Raw genomic sequence first — 16,047 nt, 5'->3', positions numbered from 1 at the left:
TTGAAAACTGGGAATGAATTAAAAAAGGAAAAAAATTAAAGATTACCAGTTGTTTTAAAATCAAAACCAAATCCAAGAGAATATTTAACATAGATTAGATAATACATTTAAAGTACATCATTCAGTGATTGCCTTATACCCATTTTAAGGCTACAAAATTAACAAAGTCACCTTCCTCCAAATAGCATAATCTCCTGCCACTCTCCACCAATCTCAATGCTCTCAGATTCATGTTTAACCTCTATTTATGTCCAAGAGTGTACCCTGCTTTCTTGTCTTGAAGCATTTATACATGATCTGTTAACTTTGGCCTTTCTCGTCCCCTTTACCTTTCTCTTCCTCAGCCTCAGTCTCACCACAGACTTTCTTCCCCTGAGATGCACTTTCTTACAAATACTCTGACATTTACACATACATAGAGATACAAAGCCTGCGCTAAATCAGAAGCCCCTCTTTGCTACTACCATAGTATCTTGTCCTTAGGGACACAGACTCCAGATTGAGACAAGCCTGGCTTTGAATCTTGAGTTTGGCACTTAAACTAACTGTATGATGTCCAAAAACTTACCTCAGCAGTTTATTCTCAGTTTCCTGATCTATAAAAATCACGAACTGCCTGATCTGACTATGTAACCAATATATTAAATGAGCAAATGCATGTAAAACACAAAGCATAACACTTATTAAATTGTCGTTAAATTATAACCAGTGCTGTTATTGTTAAGATGGCAGTGGTGAGCACTTTACTGAACTACTGGTATATTTCCCTCTCTGCTCCTTGTAATTAAGCCTCCTTTGAAAATTACAAATACTCTAATATTGCAGAGATTGTCTTGATAACATGTGTATACTCTGAAGAGGAATGCACATGCTTAGTACAAGATAGGTGTTCTGTAAATATTTGATAAACTACTTTTGTCAATACTGTGAGTGACAAACAGAAATAGAAAGCCTTGGGTGCCTGAGTGGCTCAGTTGGTTGGGCGACTGCCTTCAGCTCAGGTCATGATCCTGGAGTCCCAGGATCGAGTCCCGCATCGGGCTCCTTGCTCAGCGGGAAGTCTGCTCCTCCCTCTGACGCTCCCCCATCTCATGCTCTCTCTGTCTCTATCTCATTCTCTCTCTCAAATAAATAAATAAAATCTTAAAAAAAAAAAAAAAGAAATAAGAAAGCCTTCAAGAAATCAACTGTATTAGTGATCTTAATAAAAGATCACTGTACTTTCTGCGCTGAAAGGCAAAGAATGCTGATTTACAAACTGATTTCCCCCATGTAACACATTATAATCTGTTCAGATTTATCTATTCCTGAGAAGAAAAATATCTATCAATTATCTATTAATATGATAAAAACAAAATTGTATTTTATTTAAAAATACTGTCTACAGACTTTCAATGAATGATAACCTTAAGAAACCTGATTTTGGTACTTATGTTACTTAAAGCAAATTACTGAAGCTTCAAGTACTTCATCTATACAATGAGGACCAAAACACTGACAAGGATACAAAATAATGAATGTTAGCAACTAGTAAAATTCCTAATATGGAGCATAGGCACAAATAATACCAGTAAATATCACTTATAAAAGCTTATGATCTAAAGTCAACTCACAAATTCATAAACGAATTTTCGATTTCCTTCAAATTTCATAAATTTTTAGAAATCTGTTATTTCATAGCCAAACTGAACAAAAACAAGATGAAACATACTTAAATAGCAATAATTTTCCTTATCAGAAAAAGATTAGGTCATAGTTCTAGGATGGATTACATACAACTAAAGAAAGGTGAAGTAAATTTGACACTGTTGGACTGACAGACTCAATGTAATTATTTATCCCAACATTATGTACCTCGACATCCTGAACACTGGATAAAAAAGTTGATTAAATCCAGAAGTGCGATGTCCCTGTCTTGTTTATATGATTCAATCCAGTCATCCACCACGGACTGTAGGGAAAAAAAATATATGAAAATGAAAACTTCAAAATAACTAATACAACAGCAAATAAATTTTTTTAAAGTTTGTGATTTTATCTGTGTGTGTCCACTTAAAGAAATCTCTGTTTAGACCACAATACAAATCTGACAAGTCCAATAATTATTAAGCAACTATAGATACCAATATTCAAACCACACTGTGAGAATAACACAAAAGCTAAGCTAATTACACTTACACACTCAGAAAGTTTCTAAATATCAAAAAACCTATTCCATTAGTACTGCATAAAAAGAATACACACCATATATAACCAAATGCATTTTTGTCAGAATGCAAAACTGAGTCAATATTAGGAAATCAAGTAATTCAATTTATGAAGTAAAGGAGAGAAATTAAATGATCATATTACTAGATCTCAAAATGGTATCTGATAAAACTGTGCAGCCAAGCTTAATGAACAACTCCTACAAAAACTAGTTAGATGAAATATACATAAACAAGGTGAAGATAAAGATTAAGATATTTGTTGAAATGCTCAAGACATTTCAACTCAAAAAGGAACAAGGCAAGGATGTTTTAAGTTTTTAGTTAAAGCAAAAATGAGTAAAATATTAATAAAGAAAATTCTCCCAACAGTTGAAAAAAATAGCTAACAATCTCTACTAAAGTGACTCAAAAGATTCATAATGGAAAAAATTTGACAAGACAGGTGACAAAAGATAAATGTACAAAATAACTTTTATTATTTATTTTTTAAAGATTTTATTTATTTATTTGACAGAGAGATAGACAGAGGAGCACAAGCAGAGGGAGTGGCAGAGGGAGAGGGAGAAGCAGGCTCTGCACTGAGCAGGGAACCCGATGCGGGACTCGAACCCAGGACCCTGAGATCATGACCTGAGCCGAAGGCAGACGCTTAACCATCTGAGCCACCCAGGCGCCTTGTACAAAATAACTTTTAGATATTGGCAATATATAAAAAACATAAATGGATAAGCAGCGTGTTCACAACTACAATTATCTAAGAATAAATTCAAGAAAGGTATAAATATTATTGAGGAAAATTATAAAAACTCGATATAGAAAACCACGTAAATAAGTTTCATATATGGAGTTTAAAAAAAAAAAGCCTTAAAGCTCTACTAATAAAGTCTTTCTAAACTGTTAGGCAGATTTAATGTGATTCCATATAGCATACTTGTAGACAATATAGTTTGAGGTTTCCCTGGGTGGGGGTAGGGTATCAGAGAAAATGTATGACAATTTTTAAACACTTTTAAAATAAATTTTTACTTTTATATGAAAATACAATTATATACAGTAAGATGTATGAAACTTAAGTTACACCTTGATGAAATTTTACAAATACATATACCTGTGTAATCCTAACCAAGATGAAAGTATAAGACACTTCCAAAACTGAAATGGCTCCCTGATGCTCCCTTCCAGTCAAAAACCATCCCCAGCTCAAAGGGTTTAACTATTATTCCTTAACAATGGACATGTTTTTGAAATTCATATAAATAGTATCCTCTTTTATGTTTGACTTCTTTTAATCAAAGTTTATCAGTTGTTATGTGTATTAGTACTTTAATTTTTTGCACTGCTGGGTAGCATCTGATTGTATTAACATACCATAATTTATTATCCATTATACTATTTAAGGACAGGACTACTGTTTCCATTTTAAGGCTATCACGAATAAAATTGCCATAAACATGACTGTACACATACTGTGATGGACATAAACTTTTTTCTGTTGTGTATATGTCCAGTAGCAAACTTATTAAAACATAGAACATATGTGTGTAGATGGTTAGTAGACAATGCCCTACAATTTTCCAAAACAAGTGTACTAAATTATACTTCCATCAGCAATTTATGAAATCTATCAATGTATGAGATTGGGTGTTCCACATCCTCACCAATACTATGTATCATCAATACTATTAATTTAACCATTCTGGTTGAGCATATGCCTTCTTTAATAACCTCTTCTACTGAAGAGCAACCACATTCCCTTCTTCCATGTGAAAGAGAGGACTTTTTTTTAATTGCTAATGTATATAACACTCTGTTTCTCTGTCTCATCACATTAGTGTCTGGAAGGTTTTACTTTGAAGGTAAACAGAAAATTTTTAGAAAGAATATTACAGTTGTAGAAGAGGGTAAAAAGAAAAAGAAAGAATACCATGATATCTGTTCAAGGTTCAGTTCTGCTGAATAATGTGTCAAGGACATGTTGGCTAAGAATGGTGGTGAGGACAAGGAATGGATAAAGCAGGTCAAGTGATTTTAAAACTCACAGCTCAAGCAAAAATGCTTTCTGACCAAGGTAAGGAAGTATGGCACAAAGCTAAAGAGGAAGCCATTTCTCCACTTCTACATGAGGCCCATAATTGTGAAAACACTCTGAAGATGGTGAACAAATTTTAATTCCCAAAGTGACAGTACGAATGTATAATCCCACCAGCTGTATGTGAGGAGTCCAAAAACAGTCTGAATAAAACTAGTTAACAGGGACTTGAGCATTATAAATGTTAAAATTTAACATAAAAGTACTGAAAATTAATATAGATCAAATCTAATGTAGGACTAGAAAATATAAGAAAATAGAGCACAGAAATAAATCCAGGTATATACAGAACTTAAGCTATGACAAAGGAGATACTTCAATTTTTGAGGAAAAGGAGTGGTTAATTTAATAAATGATTCTGGTATAATCTGTTATTCTTCTGAAAGGAAACATTTTAAATTTTTTTTTTAAGATTTTATTTATTTATTTGACAGAGAGAGACATAGTGAGAGAGAGAGCACAAGCAGGGGGAGTGGGAGAGGGAGAAGCAGGCTTCCCGCTGAGCAGGGAGCCCGATGCGGGGCTTGATCCCAGGACCCTGGGATCATGACGTGAGCCGAAGGCAGACACTTAACGACTGAGCCACCCAGGCGCCCTGAAAGGAAACATTTTAAAAGAGAAGGTAAAAGCCAAAGAATCTAAAGAACTAAACTCCAGAGAGATAAATCCTTCTTGAATTGGCAGACATTGGTGATTGTTAGAGGCACTGCCAAGTATGGGCAAGGTTGCTGGATTATACAGTATTTCGTAATATATAAGGCCTTGGCTTAGCCTAGGGGACAGGATAAAACAGAAAACCACATAAGACACATTGTAGGGAATCTTCACTAGAGAAAATATTTTTAAGTAGCCATACGGTACACACACAGGGGACCAAAGGATAAGAAATATGGCACATGTCTCATCAAAAAGAATGAAAGCCAAGGGATAATGAAAAGACGTATTTAAAGTACGGAAAGAAAAAACTGCCCATCACTTGGTGAAAAAACCCAGCTTCCCTGTGATCCCACAAAGATCCACAAATGGACAGCAATCCACGAACAACTCCAGGAGACTTCTAGAGTCCACTTAGGACATTTTAACAATAAGAAAAATGAGAATCATCACATGAGAAGGAAGGCAACTTCATTTTGCATGCATAATCCCATCCCCCAAACTAACACCAGTTCACAGTGCTCAGAAGGAACTTCCCAGTTAAAAAGAGTTCCTCTTGCTAGGAAAGGAAGAATATGGTGAGCAACCAGTTCCCCAGCCTTGCAGGACACTGTGCAGAAGCCCACCTTTGGTTTCACCCCTAGATCAGCAACCCACAGATGTACTGAGCTAGCTAGGAACAAGGAATAAAAGCAGAAGCTATTAATAGCAGACAAGCACCAGCAGCAATCATGGTTCAGAGACCTACTCTACAGACAAACTCGGCATATTTTACCACTGACAAAGCCAAAGGTTAGCACAGCCACTGTGGACTCCTGCAGATCTTGCCAGATTTCTCCCCACAGGTATTTCTGTAGGCTGAAACCAGCTGCCTGAGTCTCTCCCTGAAACCTTTCCCTGCCACCACCAGATCTGCCCCACACCCATGCAGCATCTCTATGGCTGCAGAAGTGTAAGACACCAGTCACCTGAGTCCCTCTGTAGCCCCACAGGAGCCAATGAGCCACATAAGCCACCAATTTGAGCTTCTACAGCTAGGTGAGTATAAGACTCCAGCCTAGTGCAACTTCCCCATCACTGAACACTGTTCCCACACTCAGAGGTAGCCCCTCTAGCTGTGTACCACTGACCTAACACTCATCACTGGCCTCCCACTGCAGCATGCATGCACAAGGCTAGCGAAATAGGCAGCCACTGATGAGTATACCAAAAGCCAAGAAACCCTGCAGCTGCTGGTAGGCTCAGATCAGGAGGCCCTACCTTCTGTCACTGTCTGGGTCCACCTTGCCCATCTGTACCTCTAGGTACAGCTCCTCTAGGCTGTGTACCCACAACTGCAACCCACCAAGCCCCACCCACAGCCTCCACCACAGGGTGCTTGCCTGGAGGGAGTATGCAACCACAGGAGAGCACACTGCCAGCCAGGGCCTCTACAGCTACCGGTGAGCCCATATTTGGCTCTAGTCCTTGCTACCTGCACTGACACTTATTACTATAACTGTGTCTGAGGCAGGTCTCTTCCACTGCATAGACAGCTCCAGCTACCCACCACAGCTGAGTGTGTGCACCCCATTGGCTCTGGCCACGATCACTGTCTGCCTTGGTCCCTAGTTACAAACTGGAGGTGTTGCTTAGGACCCAAACAGCCCTTGCAGCCAGTACAGATCTTCCACAGTGCTCACTAAAAACCACCTGGTTGTCAATGCAGTGAAACATGGTGGCCTGAACCGAAAAGACATCACACCTTCCTGGACCCACATGCCACATTGCTTACCCTACACCAGTAGACCAAAGGTCACCACATGATTAAGTGTGCCCTCACACACAGGTAAAAGGCTCCCCTTATGGAAGAGGTAACTGCTTCTTAATGCATAGACATGAAAGCACAGCTTCAGGATTATGAAGAATCAAGGAACTTTGTCTCCACAAAAGGAATGAGGTATACCTCCAGTAACTGGCCCAAAGAAATCCAGATCCAGAAACTGTTGAACAAAGAATTCAAAATAGTTTTTGGTGATTGCTTCTGCAGCACATATACTAAATTGAAATGATACAGAGATGAGCATGGCCCCTATGCAAGGATGACATGCAAACTCATTAAGCATTCCAAAATTTAAAAAAAAAAATTATACACCTTATCAGAGAGGTCCAAAAGAACACAGATAAACAAAGATATCAGAAAAAATATATAACAACAAAATAAAAAGTTAAAGAAAGAAAATGTAAGAAAGCACAACGGAAATTCTGGAGCTAAAGAATACAATGAGTATAATGAAGAATTGATAAGAGTTTCAACAATGAACTTGAATAAGCTGAAGGGAGAATTAGTAAGCTAGAACACAGATCAAATGAAATTATCTAAATATAGCAGCAAAAAGAAGAGTGACAAGGAATGAAGAAAGCTTATGGGAATTATGGCATACTGACAAAAGAAATAACATATACATCATTGGAGTCCCAAAACGAAATGAGAAGAAAATATAGAAAGCTTATTTTAAAAAATAATGGATCAAGTTATTTTTTTTTTTTAAAGATTTTATTTATTTGTTTGAGAGAGAGAGACACAGCAAGAGAGGGAACACAAGCAGGGGGAGTGGGAGAGGGAGAAGCAGGCCCCCCGCGGAGCAGGGAGCCCGATGTGGGACTCGATCCCAGGACTCCGGGATCATGACCTGAGCCGAAGGCAGACGCTTAACGACTGAGCCACCCAGGCGCCCTGGATCAAGTTATTTTTTTATTTCTCTTTTGATTTCTTTTGACACACTGTTCAACAGCATATTTAATCTCCACATATTTATGGATTTTCCAGTTTTCATGTAATTAATTTCTAGTTTCATACTATTGTGGACGTAAAATAAATATGCTTGATATGATTTTGATCATCATTAAGACTTGTTTTCAGGGGGCACCTGGGCGGCTCAGATGGTTAATTGTCTGCCTTCAGCTCAGGTCATGATCCTGGGGTCCTGGGATCGAGCCCCACATTAGGTTCCTGGCTCAGCGGGGAGCCTGCTTCTCCCTCTCCCTCTGCCTCTCCCCCTGCTCATGCTCTCTCTCTCTCTGTATCTCTGTGTCTCAAATGAATAAATAAAATCTTAAAAAAAAAGTTTAAAAGAAAAAAAAGACTTGTTTTCTGGCCTAACACATGATCTGTCTTGGAAAATAGTTCCATGTGAACTTGAGAAGAATGTGTATTCTGTTCTTTTGGATGAAATGTCTTGCAAATATCTGTTAGGACTATTTAGTCTAACCTGTCATTTAAGGTTTCCTTACTGACTCTGTATAAATGATCTATGAATTGATGTAAGTGGGGTATTAAAGTCCCCCACTATTATTGGACTGCTGTACATTTCTCCCTTTAGGTCTCTTTAATATTTTCTTTACATATTTAGGTGCTCCTATGTTGGGTGCATAAATATTTACAAATGCTGTATCATCTTATTGGATTGACCCCTTTATCATTACGTAACAGGATTTGTTGTCTCATATTACAATCCTTGTTTTTAAAATCTATTTTGGCTGGTGTAAATATAGCTAATCCAGCTTTCTTATAGTTTCCATTTGCATGGGATACATTTTTCCATCCCTTTGATTTAAGGCCATGTGAGTCCTTATATCTAAGGTGAGTCTCTCACCATGTAGATGGATCTTCTTATTGTTATCCATTCAGCTGCTCCATGTCTTCTGATTTGCAAATTTAGTCCATTTACCTTTAAAGTAATTACTGATAAGTATGTACTTAATGCCATTTTGTTTATTTCCTGGCTATCTTTGTAGTTCTTCTCTATTCTTTTCTTCTTCCCTTGAAACACAGGAAAATGTAAATTTAACATACCAAAATTTATGGGATGGAGCAAAAGCAGTTCTAAGAGGGAAGCTCACAGTGATAAATGCTTATATCAAGAAACAATAAAAACCTCAAATATATAACCTAACTGTATACATAAAGGAACTAGAAAAAAAAAAACAAAAACAAAGCCCAAAGTTAGAAGGAAATAATAAAGATGAGAGTAGAAATAAGTGAAATAGAAACTAAAAGGATAATAGAAAAGATCAATGAAACTAAGAGCTGCTTCTTTGAAAAGATGAACAAAACTGACAAACCTCTGGACTCATCTAGAAGAAAGATGACTCAAAATCAGACCTAAGACATGTTATGACTGATACCACTGAAATAGAAAGGATCCTAAGATATTACTATAAATAATCATATGCTAAGAAATTGGACAACTTAGAAAAAATGGATAAATTCTTAGAAAATAAAAACTCCCGAGACCGAACCATTATCTAATAGAACACCTGCACTTACCAGTAAGGAGACTAAATAAGTTATGAAAAGCCTCCTAACAAACAACATTACAGGACGAGTCAGCTTCTCTGGTGAATTCTACCAAACATTCAAATTAGAATTAATACAAATCCTTTCTAATAGAAGAGGAGAAAACTTTACCAAACTCACTTTAAGAGGCAAGCATTACCCTGATCCCAAAACAAGATACAGATACCTTGCAGGCCAGGAGAAAATGGAAAGATAAATTCAAAGTGCTAAAAGAAAGAAACTATCAACCAAGAATACTTTACCTAGTAATGCTGTCCTTCAAAACTGAAAGTGAAATAAAGACCCTCCCTAAACAAAAGTTGAGGGAATTCATCACCACTAATCCTGCATTACAAGAAATGCTGAAAAGAGATTTGAGCTGAAACAAAAGGACTCTACTATTAACATGAAAACATGACAAAATACAGAACTCCTGGGTGGCTCAGTTGGTTAAGCATCTGCCTTCGGCTCAGGTCACAATCCTGGAGTCCCAGGATTGAGCCCCCCCGTCAGGCTCCCTGCTCAGCGGGGAGTCTGCCTTTCCCTCTCCCCGCCCCCCTTGTTCTTTCTCTCTCTCTCTCTCTCTCACTCTCTCTCACATAAATAAATAAAATCTTTTTAAAAGACCATGATAATATATGACACACATAGCACATGGAGAGATTCAGAACCCCTAATATTATAATATGGTAGTGTGTTAACTACTTTAGTATAAAAGTTAAAGGACAAAAATATTAAAAATAGCTATCACTTCAATGAACACACAATATAAAAAATGTAAATGTGACATCAAAAACATAAACATAAAAGTGGGGGGATCTTGTAGAGATAGCTGCACTCTCATGTTCACTGCATCATTTTTCACAATGGCCAAAATATGGAACAACCTAAGTGCCTATCAATGGATGAATGAATAAGGAAAATGTAGTATATATACATTGGAATACTTTTCAGCCAAGAGAAAGAAGGAAATCCTGTCACTTGTAACCACCTGGATAAACCTTCAAGTCATAATGCTAAGTGAAATAAGTCAGACAGAGAAAAAATATACTGCATGATTTCACTTATACAGGGAATCTAAAAAAAAGCCAAACTCAGAGAAACAGACATAGAGTGGTGGTTACCAGGGACTGGAAGATAGGGGAAATGGGAAGGAATCAGTCAAAAGATATAAACTTCCAATTATAAGATTAACAAGTTCTGGGGATAATGTACAGAATGATGATTACAGCTAATAATACTGTACTCTTTAATATTAAATGTTATCACCACAAAAAACAAATGGAAATAATACAAAGGGATGGTGTGTTATTAGCTAATGCTATAGTGGTAATCATTTTGCAATATACAAATAAATCAAAGTTACACACTTTAAACTTACACAATGTTATATGTCAACTGTATCGCAATAAAAATGAGGGGAAAAAAATGCAGAATTTTTTATCCAGCAAAAAATATCTTTCAAATAAAAGCAAAATGAAAACTTTTCAGACTAAGAAAACTAAAACAAAACGAAGCAATAGACTAAACATTCCTCTTGAAAGACAAAGACCATCCAGACTATAAAAAGACCCAATCACACAGTATCTACGAGAGACACACTTTACATATAGAAGCAGACAGATTGTACTGAAAGAATGAAAAAAATACATATCATGCAAACTTTATAATAAAGCTATTATGACTATATTTCTATCATACAAAAGTAGAAATCAAGACAAGGAGTATTACAAATATTAAAAGAAGCATTTTATAATAATAAAATGGTAAATTTATCATGAAGAAACACATTATGAAGAAAATACATTATCAAAATCTGTAGAATGCAGATTTTTAGAACTTAGTCTAAAACAGTATTTAGAGAGAAATATATAGCTTTAAATATTTACAAAAAAAAAAGGTCTAATTCAATGATTTAAGCTTCCACCTTAAGAAACTATTACGTTTCTTTTTTTTTTTTTTGAAGATTTTATTTATTTATTTGATACACACAGAGAGAGAGAGAGCACAAGCAGGAGGAGCAGCAGAGGGAGAGGGAGAAGCAGACTCCCTGCTGAGCAGGGAGCCCTATGTGGGACTCAATCCCAGCGACCTGGGATCATGACCTGAGCCGAAGGCAGACGCTTAACCATCTGAGCCACCCAGGCACCCTCCTACTACATTTCAATATAAGTTGTCCTCATTTAAGGAGTAGGGAAAGATAAGCAGTACAATTTCAAGATTACCAGTAAGAACACCTTTTTTTTTTTTTAAGTAATCTCTACACCCAACGTGGGCTCGAACTTACAACCCCAAGATCAAGATTCACATACTCTACTGACTGAGGCAGCCAGGCACCCCACAAAGAACACTTCTGGTAACATACCTACAGTCTCTCAAAGAGAAGGTCACAGCTTTTGAATATCTGAATTATAAGTTAAAGTCACACAATCATTCTGGGACCTAAGCTGACAGAAGCTCTAGGATTCCCTATAAGAGGCTTCCAAGGTTGACCCTGAGAAACCAATATCCAGCTGATAAAGAGGAAAACAAAGAAAAACATGGCAGATTTTTATAATTCAGGCTTGGTAGTTATACATCACCACTCTGGGTAAAATGAGAAAAATTATTACATTTGCTGTAACAATTTTATCATATTATAATAGAGGAGAGTATAATATAAAGAATTCGAGGTATTTAGAAAAATAACATTTTAAAAACTGGGAAAGAAAAACTAAAGCAAAAACAACAACAAAAGTCAAGGTTCAAAGAGAAAATACAAATATGTGGTACAAAATAGTCAATGTTGTAGTTAAAAGTGAGTTTTAAATCTTCTTCTAAGCTTTTTATAAGCTAAACTTACTAAAAGAAAACTCAATCAATTCAATCTGGATCTCTACACAGTACACTGAGTGCATATTCTTCAAACTCTAGGAGATAAATATACTTCTTTCCGCAGGCCATTTGATTAAGACCTTGGTTAAGCAGACAAGGACACAGAGAATTAGTATTCTATAGTGTTGCTTAAGAGTAGATTCATTTGCTTCAGAGGAAGACAAGCAGATGGCAAAGATAACACGCTACATTGTAAACTAAAGACCCTACCTAGAAATCTTAAATGAAGGGCCCTCCCTCTTCCAAAGTGAGAATGACTATATAATAATTAATACCTAGATGATTTTTTCCATGTAGCTTTTAGCAATATCATATACATGTTTTCTGTGAATGTAAATGTAAATATTACACAGGTAGACTGAGAGTTCTTTATTACACCATGAGACTAGACTGTTATTTTACCCTCAGGTATAAGCTAAAATGTTCTTGGGTTTTCAGAGCTCTCCAAAGACTTTTTTTTTTTTTTTTTAAGTAAACACTTCAAGGGAAAAAACCAGACTGATCCTACACATGTAATGCTATTTCTTTCACTGCTACTCCTATTCCTACTATATTAACTAACTGCAGTTTCTGGCCAATGTGATCCCATCACTGCCCTTTTACACAATTATATTATTGCATACATTCAGAGAAATTTGTTTTTAAGCTCAGATAAATGGTGTGACCTTTAATGACAGGCCAGATTTTATTCCACAGTTAGGAATGGAATCACAGATTATAATATTACTTCAATGCCATTTTTCAGACAAATAAACACTATGTCCCATACACAGCATATTTCATAATTTCACTTGACACTAATCTTAGTTTTCTCTTTTGTTTTGTATTATCTGCTCTGAAACAGAAAGACACTACCAACAAGTATATAAGCCTGAATACTGTAATAATTATGTCTAAATAAAATGGTAGAGAAAAATTAAAATGACACTTTAAGTATCATTCCTCTTAATGTCAAGCTTTTGTAATATTTTTCTCCGGTTCATAACATGTCTTTGCATTTGTGATATTTATCTTGCAGAAGTTCTCGTCTGAGAAATTCTGCAGATGACAACTTGAATATGAATTCTTGATATAATGGTCATCACACTTCCATTTAGGACAAAACAACTGCTAGGGCAAGTAAGGTAGCAAAGCCTGCAGTATGCAATCAAGGCTATGGATTCTTGCAGGGGTTGTTAGATAAAAGAAACAGTACAAAATTAAGTACTTTCTGAGCTAAGCGTCAGATGGGTAGATACCAGCCAAAAGGAAACCAAAAAGCAAAAAACAAAAGCCTGCAAAGACTGCTACTTCTTCTTCCTTCAAAAACTGGAGGCTTCAGAGATTACTTAATCTTCTTTAGGATAGCAGAAGCCCTGAGGTATGTGGTCCTAGGAAGGCCTGCTATAAATTCTTGGCCTCAGAGGAACTGCAAGGGACTACACTAGGATAAGTTGAGTTGCCTCCTATACCTAAGGCTGGAAAAGTACTATCCAACTAACAGAACTGTTGGTTATGTGACACTCACAGGAATGGAGACCATGACAACACCTATTATACATGAATTTGTGCCAAAGGAGGGATCCTAATTTTTGACTTGACCATCCAAATTGAAAAAAGCCTTAAGAAGTCAAAGCAAAATAAGACTCACTCATCAGCCAAGATGGGTATATTTGAAACAGATGGAAAATTTAAAGAATGGAAAGGACATTCTCGAAGTTTAAAAAATAAAAAACTTTCAAATTTAAATACTCATTGGTTCAATGAAAGAATAATCACTATGGAAAATGAATTTAATGTCCTGGAAGTTTGGTGGGGGGGGGGGAATCTCAAGATAAAAGAAAAATATACAAATGGAATTCATAAGGAAAGGGGTAAAATACTTGGCAGATGTATACAGGAGATATAAAATATACACGTGTTTAACAAGGAATGAAAAGAAACACAATTAAGCTGATCATTTTAAGAGGAAAATCTACCTGACCAATAAAAGATTTAAATCTGAACAAAAACATGGCTTATCTAGTTCTGACAGAATGGGAAAATGACACATATAAGCATAGCCAGGTAAAATTCATGAATTCCAAGGAAAAAGAGAAAATTTTATAAATACCAGGACCAATAATTAAACACAACATATACAAACTCTACTCCCACAGACAAAGCATCCATCTGCATTCAATGCCTCTCTCTTAAGATAAGCAAATAGCTGCAAACACCAAACATCTGAGGAAAACCTCTGCGCAACAATTACCAATTTATTGTGCCTCAACACCAAAGTTACCCCACCAGTATCTGCTCTATAATAATGGACTAGACTTTACAAGCACTTCTCCTTCAAATACTATGTTAAGCTTTATTAGCACAGGGCTTTGAAAGGACACTCAAGGAAGAAGGGGGACTTCTCTTCCTGGTTTTGCTATGTTAAGAGTTTTGTGTTTTTTACTCTTGCTGCATAATCCATCAGTGGTGGTCTATCTTAACCTCATGCTAAGAGTGTGCAGTTCTTCAGTATTCTTGTGCCCCAGCCTGGGATTGGTGATTACCCTCTTGATGCAGCCCTCCCAACACAGACACTGGCATGCTCCAAGTCTCATCTGGCAGCAGTGCCTCATCTTCCACTGTAATACTGTCTACCATAGTCAACATGACTATATCTCAGAATGTTGCTTCCTGCTGCCTAGCAAATGTGAACCAGCTCTGGCTAAGGCAATCCAGTGAACCCCTCTGTCATTCAAAAGGCTGCAAAACCACCTTCTCCAACAAGGTCCAAACCCAACTATGAGGAAGAGGACGGGCACATCCAAGTCTTTCTTCCCTTGAGAAATGTCTTTGAACCCTAGAGTCTCATTTAGTGTTATCTTTACATCTTTATAGTTATTCCTTTATCATAATTTATTAATTACATATAATTTTACCAATTCAAATAACTGTGTGGTTTCTGATTCTGGGTTAAATCCAGATTGGTTCAGAACTGGTCCCAGGAGTGGTTCCAAAAGATAAACAAGATTAGATTTGGGGATTGGTTTGGTCATGCTCTTGGGATTAAGCACAGGGCTGAGCTCCTCGCCAAGGAAAAGGGATACTAGTAATCTATGACATGCAGTAGTTTCAGAAAACCAATCAAGGTATCACCTGTGGTACATTGTGATGAAGCATCAACTCAAGCATATCTCTGAAAGCTTAAGTGGCTGCTGCATTTGTCATTATGGCAGTAATGATAACTATAAGGACAGTAGTATAAGACAGATCCTTTTGTGTATACTTGAGCACTTAGAAAATGTCAAGCTCAGTCCATTAACTCTCAGTCACAATGAGAGAACCAGAGAGCTTCCAGGATTCCCCTAGAAGAATTATCTTCTTTCTTATAGGTGTGGGGCTGATACTGCTGAAAATCAAGGCAAAAATTTATTATTTATTTATGTGACACAGAGAGAAAGAGAGAATATAAGCAGGGGGGGCAGCAGAGGGAGAGAGAGAAGCAGGCTCCCTGCTGAGCAGAGAGCCCAATGTGGGGCTCGATCCCAGGACCCTAGGATCATGACCTGAGCCGAAGGCAGACGCCCAACTGACTGACCCACCCAGGTGCCCCAAACAAGGCAAAAATTGAATTGTGTAGGTTGCTGAATTACAACAACAGTTGAATTCGGTCTCATCAAGTTTCTCATTTGAAAATTAGGACCTGGATCAGGAAAAGAATAGAATCCTGAAACTGGGAAGAGAGATATCTGGTTTGTCCTACATGAAACTTAACAATTTTGAACCTATCCCCATTCCTCCCTCCCCACACCCTACTCATAATTGGGAGCCTCCAATACCAGTGAAAGTAGCTTGCTTTCCAGTGTCTGAGAACACTAGCCTTCTCTGGCTTGAAAAATCTCTGATAATCTCACGTGGGCAGATAACCTTGAAGGGGAATGTTC

General features: G+C 36.9%; 1 protein-coding gene and 1 non-coding gene across 8 annotated transcripts in view; one reads left to right on the top strand and one right to left on the bottom strand.

The window, feature by feature from the left end:
- The window catches only part of STAG1 (STAG1 cohesin complex component), a 415,977-nt gene that overhangs the window by 233,344 nt on the left and 166,586 nt on the right, over nucleotides 1-16,047 (bottom strand). For 6 of the 7 annotated variants that reach the window (XM_064587431.1, XM_045903718.3, XM_064587432.1 and 3 more), the window contains one exon: nucleotides 1,855-1,951. In XM_064587431.1, the coding sequence (XP_064443501.1) occupies nucleotides 1,855-1,951 (97 nt within the window). Of the gene's footprint in view, nucleotides 1-1,854; nucleotides 1,952-8,588; nucleotides 8,980-16,047 lie in introns of those variants that run through there. The other variant, XM_045903720.3, reaches the window with a different exon arrangement.
- Nucleotides 6,967-7,069, top strand: LOC123834996 (U6 spliceosomal RNA). The gene has a single exon (XR_006788567.1). It is a non-coding gene; the product is annotated as a U6 spliceosomal RNA (small nuclear RNA).

Source organism: Mirounga angustirostris, unplaced genomic scaffold (assembly GCF_029215605.1).
Source record: "Mirounga angustirostris isolate CCGP_5_RB_7025 unplaced genomic scaffold, mMirAng1.0.hap1 SCAF_1, whole genome shotgun sequence".
In the NCBI taxonomy this organism is placed as follows: Eukaryota; Metazoa; Chordata; class Mammalia; order Carnivora; family Phocidae; genus Mirounga; species Mirounga angustirostris.
This window is presented reverse-complemented; position numbering and strand designations above follow the sequence as displayed.